Raw genomic sequence first — 11,777 nt, 5'->3', positions numbered from 1 at the left:
GACTTTGAGTGAAAATCTATGCAGCAACATGATCTTGGATTCCTTTCGATGTGGCTCATCCTTTAGCTTGTCTTTTCATGAAGAGACTAAAGTGTGAACAAAGACTTTAGTCACAGAGGCTCCCTGCAGATCTTTTTTCTTGGGCTCATGCTGAACAGCCTTGTAGGCTTTTCTTGGGTTTTCCAACAATTTATTCAAAGTTTCATGAACACTTATGGAGGGATAACCACAGAGCTAGGGAGTCATTCTGTGTAGGGGATATGAAATTGAATATTTTAATTTGTAAATCCTTTGATTGTACATAGTCTGACATTTGAGATGATGGTGAATGACTTCTAAAGGTGTAGCTAGAGGCACTTATGACGTAATGCTTGAAATGCCCTACCATGAATGTCCTACCAGAGTCATCTTTTTTCAACTTATAGAATGATAAGCCCTTCAATAACCAGCTTCTCATTTTAACTTAAAGAAAGAAATTTAAAAATCTATATTTAATATGAGGTGCAAAAAATCTACTGATATAGACTGAAATGTTTTTAAAAACCTCTCTGCCTGCTGTTGATTGACTGAGTTTTTGAAGATTTTTATCCATGGTTCTTCAGGTCTGGGGAATGTTAACTATTTGTAATGGGAGTCAGGCAGTAGATAGATGGGGGTATGTGATCTTGCAAACCCATGTGAAGGAGGGGGAAGGAAATAAGGAGTGAGGGAGAGTTAAGTAGATAAAAGGTGAGGTCATCATGGTCCCAGCCGCAGACAGATGAGGCAGCAAACCACAGCTGTAAAAGATTCCTTCCTTTAATACGAGTAACACAGATGGTAACAAATGGTTTATATTTATTTGATTTTTTTTTTTTTAAATTAATCAAGATTTAAATAATTTTTATATTGGATTTTCACGTTATACCATGTTTCATAGTAATATAATATAATATATTATAATATAATATTTTAATTCCTTTAATTCTCAGTAGTCCTGTATTTTTGTAGATTTTTATTATTATTATTTTTTTCTGACCAAAGACTTCTATTTAAGGACTTTTATTTTGTTTATTTGTAAGCTATGGGAACAGAAGTCACGTGACATGACACAAATTCGGCTGTCATATGATCGTAGTTTTGCTTTCATCATGGCTGCGCTGCACATCAGTCTTTTGCTCCAGCTGTTTTTCTGTTTTGTGTTTTCTCTACCCACGGGTCGAAACTCCATCTGCGGTTATAAGGTGAGTTTGGGCTTACTGAGTGAATATTTTGAAGTTCTTCGTTGTAGGATCCTTAAGAGAGATTTGAGTAAATGTAAAAACTTAGGTTGCCACTGAGGGAAATATACATAAGAACAAAAACGTACCAAAAAGTACCTTGGTAGTAATTATTTTGGACATTTGTACTTTTTTGGACATTAAGTCAAGATAATACAATGGTGTTTGGGGCATGTACCTTGGCAATACCATGTTTTTGGACATGTACCATGGTAGTACCATAATAATACCATGGTAATTATCATTCAGTACTACTGTGATCTGACGCCATCACCAAGGTACGTTTTTTTTAAGGGAATGATGTGCACCAACCAAGAAATGCGTTTTGTTTATGGTCTTATTTTTACTTTGTTTTGTTTTCGTTTCAGTTTAAAGTATCATTTGACCCAGTTCTTTATGTTCTTTATGTTCTTTATGTTCTCTTTATGTACAGTAAGTTCTGAAACATGCGATTTCGGCACATGCGATTTTCTAATGATGCATAAAAGAGCTTTATTTTCCAGTAAAGTAAAAAGAAAACAATTGTAGAATGAGGAAGTGAATCTCTTAGGTGAATTGTTGTATCTTTCCACTGTTGATGACCTTTTTGGATCTCTGCAGTCATGTCCAGCCACAAAGCCTTCCATGCTGAACGTCCACCTGGTTCCTCACACACATGATGATGTTGGTTGGCTCAAGACTGTGGATCAGTACTACTATGGAGGTGAAGTTCTGTTCATGTCAAGCGTTTGTTGTTCGTAACATGCATTGATATGGTAGTAGATCACATTGTTCATGTGACTGTCCATATTCTGCATATGACTTATGTGCTGCTTGTCATATGATATGGCACCGCATTGGAGTGGTAATGTTTAACCTCACACCATAATTCAAGTCATTGTATTTTTTCAGACCGAAACAACATCCAGCATGCAGGTGTTCAGTATATTCTGGACTCGGTGATAGATCAGCTACAAAAGGATCCAGCCCGACGTTTCATCTATGTAGAGACGGCCTTCTTTTACCGCTGGTGGAAGCAACAGAGCCAGAACACACGCCGTATTGTAACTCAGTTGGTCAATGAGGGTGAGGAGGGCATTTGTTTTTGGGTCAGCGACTGTGAATGTTCCTGAGGATTAGTAATAAAAAAAAGAAAAAAAAGTGAAGTGATGTTAAAAGTGTTAAAAGTATTAAAGTACTTTCTTACACCAAATCAATATTTTTTCATCTTTATGCACAAAGGATGTCTAATAAATAAAAATATAAAAAAATAAAAAACAAAAAATAATTTTCAAAACAGATTTAATTTTTTAAATTATGCTAAAAATGTGTAATAAATATTACTAAAAGTACTAATACTTTTTCCTTACACCCTGAAACTTTATAATTATTTTCCATATTTAAGGATGTCTGAGATGATAAAACAAATATAAAAATAATTAAGAAAAGATTAATAAAACACATTGTATTTAAAATGTAAAATGATGTAAAAAGTACTAAAATACTTTCCTCACACCCTGAATCTTTTCCAAAAAAGTATTTTATTCAAAGTAAAAAAAAAATGATTCACTTTCTTTTTTCATAGGTCGTCTTGAGTTCATAAACGGCGGCTGGTGCATGAGCGATGAGGCCACCACGCACTACAGCGCTGTCATAGATCAGATGACTTTGGGGCTGCGATTCCTGAATGACACCTTCGGTGAGTGCGGGCGCCCCCGGGTGGCTTGGCACATTGACCCGTTCGGACATGCCAGAGAGCACGCCTCCATTTTTGCTCAGGTAATCATAACATAATATATGAGACTATGAACGGTCGGTGTGGCGTAGTGGTGCTGACGACTCTTCCCCTTTTCTTTACAGATGGGTTATGATGGTTTCTTCTTTGGGCGTTTGGACTACCAGGACAAGGCTCACAGGATGAAGACCAAAGAGATGGAAATGCTCTGGAGGGCCAGTGAAAGCCTGACGCCACCTCTCGCTGATCTCTTCACAGGTACTAATCTGTAAACATGCTTTTTTATGCTGTCTAATAATCCAAATTCAGTTTTTCAAATTCTTCCATAGTGCATGATCTGTTTATTTTTTTCATATATATGAAATATATGAAAAAAAGATGAAATATACTTATGATATAATATATGAAAAGAATATAATATAATGTATATAATATATGAAAGAAATATATGGGGAAAAAAAAATAATAATATACCCATATATATTCTTGTCCATATAATGGCAGTGAATAGCGACCAGCATCAAGTTTTTAAAAAAAAGTATTACAGAATGGTCCGATGCGACGCGTGTCGTATATTCCAAGTGTTCAGGGGTCATACAATAGGGTTTGGCGAAAAACAAACTGAAATGTAATGACCTTGGCCGTTGGTCTGCTGTGCACGGCTGCATGATGTGCGCCTTTGTGATTCTTTATTAGCATCACGGTTCACTCTGTCGCACTTCAAGCTTTTAAAAAGCTGGATGCTGGTCGCTATTCACTGCCATTATATGGACGAACACGAGCGGGACATTTTTTTTGAAAATTCTCCTTTTGTGGTCCATAAAAGAAAGAAGTGCATACGGCATTAGAACAACACCAGGGTGAGTAAATGATTTTCATTTTAAGGCGAACTTTCCCTTTAAACAACTACACAGTGTTGAGTATGTGGAAGTGTGAATATTAGTTCTTTTAAATGACTAAACACATGTTTTATCTCTAAAGGCGTTCTCCCCAATGGCTATAACCCTCCTGAGGGCTTCTGCTGGGACCAGTTATGTGATGATGCTCCCATAAGAGACGACCCAGACCTTGAGGACTACAATGTGAATGAGATAGTACAGAAGTTTCTCAACGCTTCCTATATGCAGGTAAGTAAACAGCATTGCAGCAGTGCTCAGTCCAGTCAATCATATGTAAAGTTTATGTGTCTGTGATTAGCATGGAGGTGCCATCAAGTGATTTCTGTTCCCAGGCTACTTTTTATAAGACAAACCACATCATCATGACCATGGGTTCAGACTTCCAGTATGAGAATGCCAATCTCTGGTACAAGAACATGGATAAGCTGATCAAGTATGTAAATGCCCTGCAAGCTAAAGGGAGCAAGGTGAACGTGCTTTATTCTACACCGTCCTGCTACCTGCAGGAACTCAACTTAGCCAACGTCACCTGGTTAGTGTGCATATACAGATAATACATTTATAAGGATATCTCTCAAATGTTCCTTGTGACATTTTCCTGTCTCGGCTGTTTATCATAGGCCTCTGAAGACAGATGATTTTTTCCCCTATGCTGATGATGCTCATGATTTCTGGACGGGTTATTTTACCAGTCGGCCAGCACTGAAGTTATATGAGAGACTGAGCAACAGCCGACTACAGGTGATGCCCAAAACCTTCCTCTCTGGGGAAAAAAAATCCATGTCTGCAGTGTTTTAAAATCTGTAATGTCTGGTTTTGCTCTTCTAGACATGCAACCAGTTGGAGGTACTCGGCGGGCCCAAGTCCACATCGGGTCCTTTTGGTGAAGGGGACAGTGATACTATGAGTAAGTGTACTTTTGTTGTAAATGAATCATTTCTGTTGGCTTTTGGTGTGTTTAAAATTGTATCCTTTTGCTCAGAGAGGGCAATGGGTGTGGCCCAACATCATGATGCTGTGTCTGGGACAGAGAAACAGCATGTGGCAAATGACTACGCCAGGAGACTGGCTACAGGCTGGGCACATTGTGAGGTACAAAGATAAAAGATTTATTCTGTATGTCTTTCTGTCAGATTGTTTCAGGGTAAACCTAACTAAGCATTATCCATTATTAGTGGTGCTTGCTGCATATCGTATGGCTTATTATGGAGAGGTGTGCTGTTACAATTCAAATTTCTACATTCAAATTTCTGTCTGTTTCCCCACTGTCTATTTTTCTTATTGTCAATTTTAGTGTGCTTTATTGGCATGAAATATTTTATATTTGCATACAAATAAAAAAAAAAAAAAGATTTTGCAAAACAACATTCATAAATGAATTTTAACAAATGTTTTTGCCACTGTCCCTTTTCTTGTTTAAGGTGCTGGTTGGTAATTCTCTGGCTGTTCTCAGTGGCTCTGAAGCTCCACGTGTGTTCTGTGAGAATCTCAACATAAGTGTGTGTCCCCTCACAGAAAGCAGCCATAAGGTACGATACACAGTAGAGCTGCATGATTAATCGTTAAAAGATCGCTATCTCGATTCAAACACTGACGCAATCTAATTCCTAAATGACAACAATTCACCTGTCTATTAAACCTTTGACAAAATCACACACTTGAGAAAGCCAACATATTGATCTACAATTTAAACTTATTATTATTATGTTGGCTTGAGAAAACTGTTTCGCTACATTTATTTAAAATGAATCGCTGCTTTTAAAATCGAATCGCTACATGTATTCAAAATTAATCGCACCTTAAAAAAAATGAATAGCTACTTTTACATTTCCCAAAAGATCCGCTACTTTCCCCAAAAAGAATCGCTACATTTATTTAAAAGGCATTAATACATTTATTACAAAACAATCTACATTTATTCAAAAAGAATCAATGCATCTAATCAAAAGGAATTGCTACATTTAAAATGCATCTATACATTTATTCAAGAGGAATTGCTACATTTAAATCGCATCAATACATTTATTCAAAAACAATCAATACATTTATTCAAAACGCATCGCTACATTTATTCAAAAAGAATCGCTACATTTCCCAAAAAAACGCATTGATACATTTACTCAAAAACAATCTACATTTATTAAAAAGGAATGGCTACATTTTCAGAAATAATTGTTACATTCTCAAAAAGAATCGCTACATTTTCAAAAAGAATCGCTACTTTCCTAAAAAGAATCGCTACATTTTCAAATAGAATCGCTACATTTTCAAAAAGAATCGCTACTTTCCTAAAAATGAATCGCTACTTTCCTAAAAATGAATCGCTACTTTCCTAAAAATGAATCACTACTTTTCTTAAAAAGAATAACTACTTTCCTAAAAATGAATCACTACTTTTCTTAAAAAGAATCGCTACATTTCTCAAAAAGAATCGATACTTTCCTACAAAAGAATTGCTACATTTTCAAAAAGAATCTCTACTTTCATCAAAAAGAATAGCTACTTTTCTTAAAAAGAATCACTACTTTCCTAAAAAAGAATAACTATTTTTCTTTAAAAGAATTGCTACTTTCCTAAAAAAAGAATCGCTACATTTTAAAAAGAATCGCTACTTTTCCCAAAAAGAATCGCTTTTTTTCTTACTCAAAAGGAATCGCTCTATTCAAAAGAAATTGTTACATTTAAAAATCATCGATACATTTGTTCAAAATCTATCAGTACATTTACTCAAATCACATCGATACATTTATTCTAAAGCAATCACTACTACTAAAGAATCGCTACTTTCCTCAAAAAGAATCTCTACATTTTCAAAAAGAATAGCTAGTTTCCTCAAAAAGAATCGCTGCATTTTCAAAAAGAAGAATCATGGAAGAATCGTGATCTCGGTTTGAAACAAAAAAATCGCGATTCTCAATTTATCCAGAATTGTGCAGCTCTAATACACAGATTTCAGTAAATAAATTCATACAATAAAAGGCACATTCATTATTGAATTCTGATCATTCTTTTTCTTAATCTCTCTCAGTTCTCTATGAATGTGTACAATCCTCTGGGCAGGACTGTAAGCTGGCCTGTTCGTTTGCCTGTCAATGGTTCAGTGTACAGTGTTACTGATGCAAACGGGAAAGCAGTGGACAGTCAGGTTGGAAACTGTGTTTGCATCACTTAAGTCTGAATGTATTACATTAATGATATAAAATCAATAACATTTCCTCATCTCTCTCCACATTTTTTGCTGTTGGTCAGGTGGTTCCACTGTCTAAGTCCACACAGGAAGTGAGACGGGACAGGGGTTATGCCAAAGGTGAGCTGGTTTTCCAGGTTGAAGCTCCTCCTCTTGGCTACAATACGTACATCGTTTCCATGGTTCAGGATGAGCCTCCAGCATCCAGTTCCAAATCGACAGCCACTCGCTCCATTCAGAACAAGGTAAATGGAGCAGCATAACTGGAAACTATTCAATTAAAATCCTCACTATTATTACATTTTAAAATAACTTTCTTATTTGAAGGAAATAATGTACAGTAGCAAAATCTCTACTGATTTTTTTATTGAAATTTTTTAAAATTACCCTAAAACTGCATATATGCACTAGCTCATGTTTCAGTTAGCATAAATAATAAATCTATTCTTCTGTATGTGTTTTAGTTCTTAAAGGTGACCTTTGACGACTCCACAGGTCTGTTAAGCAGCCTGACAAACCTGGAAACGCAGCAAACCATTCGACTCACTCAGAACTTCTACTGGTCAGTTTAGACTGATTCAGAATCAGTCTCTCCCTTCCAGTGTCTGTCTATACCATGTACCTTTGGATTTGTTTATATGATTTTTGGATATGTACCATTCTAACACTATAATGAAAGAAATTTGAGTATGGTAATGATTCAGTACTGTACATTTTACATGTGAATCTGTGTTGAATCTCTTTTTTTCCCTTTCCTTGTTTGATAATATCAAAAAAAGTAAATCATAACAAAAATATTGAGTAATGTGTGTTTTTTGTGATTCTGTAGGTATAATGCAAGCGCTGGGAATAACAAGGAGAGCACGCAGCCGTCGGGGGCTTACATCTTCAGACCTAATTCATCAGACCCCTTCGTCATTAACAAGACTGCTGAAATACAGATAGTTACGGTGTCCAGCGTGGTTCAAGAGGTGACGCAGTGGTTCAGCCCGTGGGTGTCTCAGGTTGTCCGTTTGTACAAGGACCGCAGGGAACTGGAGCTGGAATGGACCGTGGGACCCGTGCCTGTCTCGTGAGTCAACATACACACACATACACACAGTTCCCTGGATCAAGGATTTGCTGTAAAATGAAAGTAATTTCTCTGAATATCGGTACTCTTTTTCTTTTCAGGGATGGATTAGGGAAAGAAGTAATCACTCGTTTTGACACCGATATCGAGTCCTCTGGATATTTCTACACTGACTCCAATGGCAGAGAGGTTTTAGAGCGACGGTGAGGAGATTAAAGGATTGAAATGGAGAAATGGAGAAAGAAAAGACAAATTATAGAAGTTGGATATCACATTTTCCTTTAACTGCTGTAGAAATTTTCTTTTAATTGCTGTGTTGTTTGTCATGTACGCTACTGTTCGAAAGTTTGGGGTCAATAAGATTTTTTTTAAATAAAATTCTCAAGGATGCATTAAATTGATCAAAAGTGACAGTAAAGATATTTATAATGTTTCAAAGATTTCTATTTCAAAGTAATGCTGTTCTTTTGAACTTAATCCTTAATAATCAAATAATCCTGAATAAAAATATCATGGTTTCTACAAAAGTATGAAGCAACACATCTGTTTTCAACATTGATGATAACAAGAAATGTTTTTTGAGCAGCGAATCATCATATTAGAATGATTTCTGAAGGATCATGTGACACTGAAGATGCTGAAAATTCACAGGAATAAATTACATTTTTAAATGTTTGAAACATTTTAAATTGAAATAATATTTTAGAATATTACTGGTTTTTTTTATCAAATAAATTCAGCCTTGGTGAGCGTTAGAGACTTCTTTCTAAAACATTTGTAAAAACATTAACTTTTGAACGGTAATGTATCTCAGCTTTTGTGAAAATAATCTTAGGAGTTGATTTGTCATTGTAGGAAAGATTATCGGCCCACATGGGATTTGAAGCAGACAGAGCCAGTCGCCGGAAACTACTATCCAATCAACTCTCGCGCTTACATCAAGGCAAGTGTCGTGTCAGCTTTCTTGTCTTTTTTTTGGAATGCTGTGTATATTTTTTTATTACTTTGTATATTGTAGGCTCCATTTAATTTTATTTACATTGACATATTCTCTTTCATTAGTTTTTAATATTTCCCTGTCTTCATCCTCGCTTTCTGTCATCACTCAGATTCTCAAAAACAGCCTTGAGCCGCTCTAACATATCAAGAAATCGAATATGTTTGTGTGCATTTAGGATGACAAGCGTCAGCTAACAGTGGTGACCGATCGCTCTCAGGGGGCCAGCAGCATCTATAACGGCTCTCTGGAAATCATGGTAAAATGAAATGATCTTTCCTTCTCTCTGTCAATCTCTCTCTCAGTTCACTTCAATTGAAAAATGCTTTACTGGCTTTAATACAAGAAAGTACAGTGTATTTTCAGAAAATAAAACCTGAACAGAGGAGGACAAAATCTAAATTAAGTTAAAAATGAAAAATAAACATAAAAATTAGCGTAATTTTCTTTGTGTTCATTATCTAATTTTCTCAAATTAGGGCAAATAATTTCAAATTAGGATATATTTTCTACAATACTTCTATCTGAAATTTCACAAACTTTCAAGTAAATGTTCATAAACAAGACTCAGAACAAGTTCATATGTGCTAATAGCTAATCAAGCTCTCTCTCAGCTGCACAGGAGACTGCTGTATGATGATTTTAGGGGGGTGGGAGAGCCTCTATCTGAACCGGGAGATTTTTTACATGGTTTAGTTGCCCGAGGACGTCTGTTGCTGGCTCTCACTCCTCCAGACATGGCTGCAGATGTCCACAGACCCCTCGCACAGGGCATGGTGCTCCAACCCCTGCTCTCCTTCCAGGACGGCACACCTCCTGCTAACACTAAACTGGAGGTTTGTAGAGAATCAGTGGATAGATGAACTGAACTGGTTCCTTTATTATAAGCTTAAACTCTTTTTAGATGACTGAACATTTTCTCTCCCATAGTTCTCTGGGCTTCAGGCTGATCTGCCCCCTGCTGTTCACCTGCTGACACTGTCTCAGTGGGATAAAGACTCAGTTCTGATTAGGCTGGAACATCAGTACCAGGCCAAAGAGAGCAAAGCACACTCACAGCCTGTTACAGTCAACCTACAGGTAACACAGACATTTTTCATTCCCACCTACACACTTCCAGTAGTCAAACACTGATTGTGTTTCATAGGGAACAAAGGCTGCACATAATCAGAACAAACATCCAAAACAATTCTACTTGATAAAACTGATAGTTCTGGTGCCATGCAATTTATCAGTTTTGATAAATTGTCCTAATTATTTGAAAGATCTTTCTTGTGCGCTAAGCTAGCTGGCTAATCTTTTAGCTTGGGCTCTTATGCTAACTGAAAGCTTTCAGCTTCAGTAATGCAATGCAAAAGACATTAACAAGATTTTCTATTTTAAGAATAGGCATTTCTAAAAAATAAATAAATACATTTTCTCATTCAATGAAGCCTTCACATTTCCGGTATTCTCAGAAGCGGAAGTCAACATAGTTGTGCAAACTTCTATAGCGGTGAACAGAAACTACAACAAATATAATTTTTGCATTCCGTTTACCCATTTGGTCAGAAGAGAGAAAGATGTCATATTTGCAATTACTCACGAAGCAGCATTAACTCATTTTCTGTAATTTAATGCCAAGGTAATATAACACAATTTGATACGTGTCATCAGTTGATGAAAAAGGTCCCTGGAATCTCCTTGGGGTCCAAAATGTAAAGGATCTGGCATGACACGAATTAATAGATTTAACATTTTTATATATATATTGATCATTTTATAAGAAGCAGTAAGGCACTTGAAACAGTGCTATACGTAAATATAGTCAGTTCAATATTGAGTGCCTTATAGATTCTTATAGTAATAAAAAAAACAGATAATGAATCATTTTAATACTGATAAATTTTCTTCTTTTGTCTGTGCAGAAGCTGTTTTCTACTCTTGAGGTGCTTGGAGCATCTGAGATGAGTCTAGGAGCAAATCAATGGAAAGACGACATGAACCGCCTGCAGTGGAACACGGGTAACTATTACTCTGGTAACAAATGTTAATTACTCATATTAAAAAAAAGAACTTTAATATTTAATTAAAGTTCTTGATGTGTTTGTCTTTCAGAAAAGAATTCAAAGCCCCTTCCTCTCAGTGCCAGAGACCCTTCACCATGGGAAGTGACACTAAAGCCAATGGAGATCCGTACCTTTCTGTTAAGGGTACGACAACTGTAAAAATGACAGATCACTGCCAAGAGCCAATCAGATTGTAGCATTTTAGTATCTAAACCCTGCCTGGCACTGATTCTTTAAGAGCTGAACTACACTGCATAAAAGATTTTGATTTTTCTGTTTACATCAGACATAATACAACTAGAATTGGTTCTAGTGACCAAAAATGTATCATGAATTTTTTTGTAATTTTTGAAATTTTCAAAAAAATCCATATTCTTAAAACTGTACTGTGCCATATGTTCATAAAGATGTATATGATCTACAAGTATTGATTTCTTCATTAACAGTTTTGGTGAGTGACTGTGGGGCATCCTGTCAACACAGATCTCCTGAAATTCATTTGTGCAATATTTCTGATTGCATTTTCAACCGTGCCTTTCATATGAAAATGATGCATTTTTAAAGAATGAACTGTGGAATAAATGTAATGAACAGTCATAAA

At 36.0% G+C, this 11,777-nt stretch overlaps 1 protein-coding gene across 1 annotated transcript; it reads left to right on the top strand.

Moving 5' to 3' along the window:
* Nucleotides 1-1,061: 1,061 nt before the first annotated feature.
* Nucleotides 1,062-11,600, top strand: man2b1 (mannosidase, alpha, class 2B, member 1). The gene is made up of 22 exons (XM_051911906.1): nucleotides 1,062-1,223; nucleotides 1,860-1,962; nucleotides 2,151-2,324; nucleotides 2,824-3,017; nucleotides 3,099-3,231; nucleotides 3,955-4,100; nucleotides 4,205-4,404; nucleotides 4,493-4,613; nucleotides 4,701-4,779; nucleotides 4,855-4,964; nucleotides 5,294-5,401; nucleotides 6,901-7,017; nucleotides 7,122-7,304; nucleotides 7,524-7,621; nucleotides 7,889-8,131; nucleotides 8,233-8,334; nucleotides 8,987-9,074; nucleotides 9,307-9,387; nucleotides 9,743-9,964; nucleotides 10,059-10,208; nucleotides 11,036-11,132; nucleotides 11,226-11,600. The coding sequence occupies exons 1-22, from the start codon at nucleotides 1,086-1,088 to the stop codon at nucleotides 11,333-11,335; spliced, it is 2,997 nt and encodes a 998-aa protein (XP_051767866.1). The 5' UTR covers nucleotides 1,062-1,085; the 3' UTR covers nucleotides 11,336-11,600.
* The last annotated feature ends 177 nt before the right edge of the window (nucleotides 11,601-11,777 follow it).

The sequence above is a fragment of the Ctenopharyngodon idella genome, chromosome 11, assembly GCF_019924925.1.
Source record: "Ctenopharyngodon idella isolate HZGC_01 chromosome 11, HZGC01, whole genome shotgun sequence".
Taxonomy (NCBI): Eukaryota; Metazoa; Chordata; class Actinopteri; order Cypriniformes; family Xenocyprididae; genus Ctenopharyngodon; species Ctenopharyngodon idella.
This window is presented reverse-complemented; position numbering and strand designations above follow the sequence as displayed.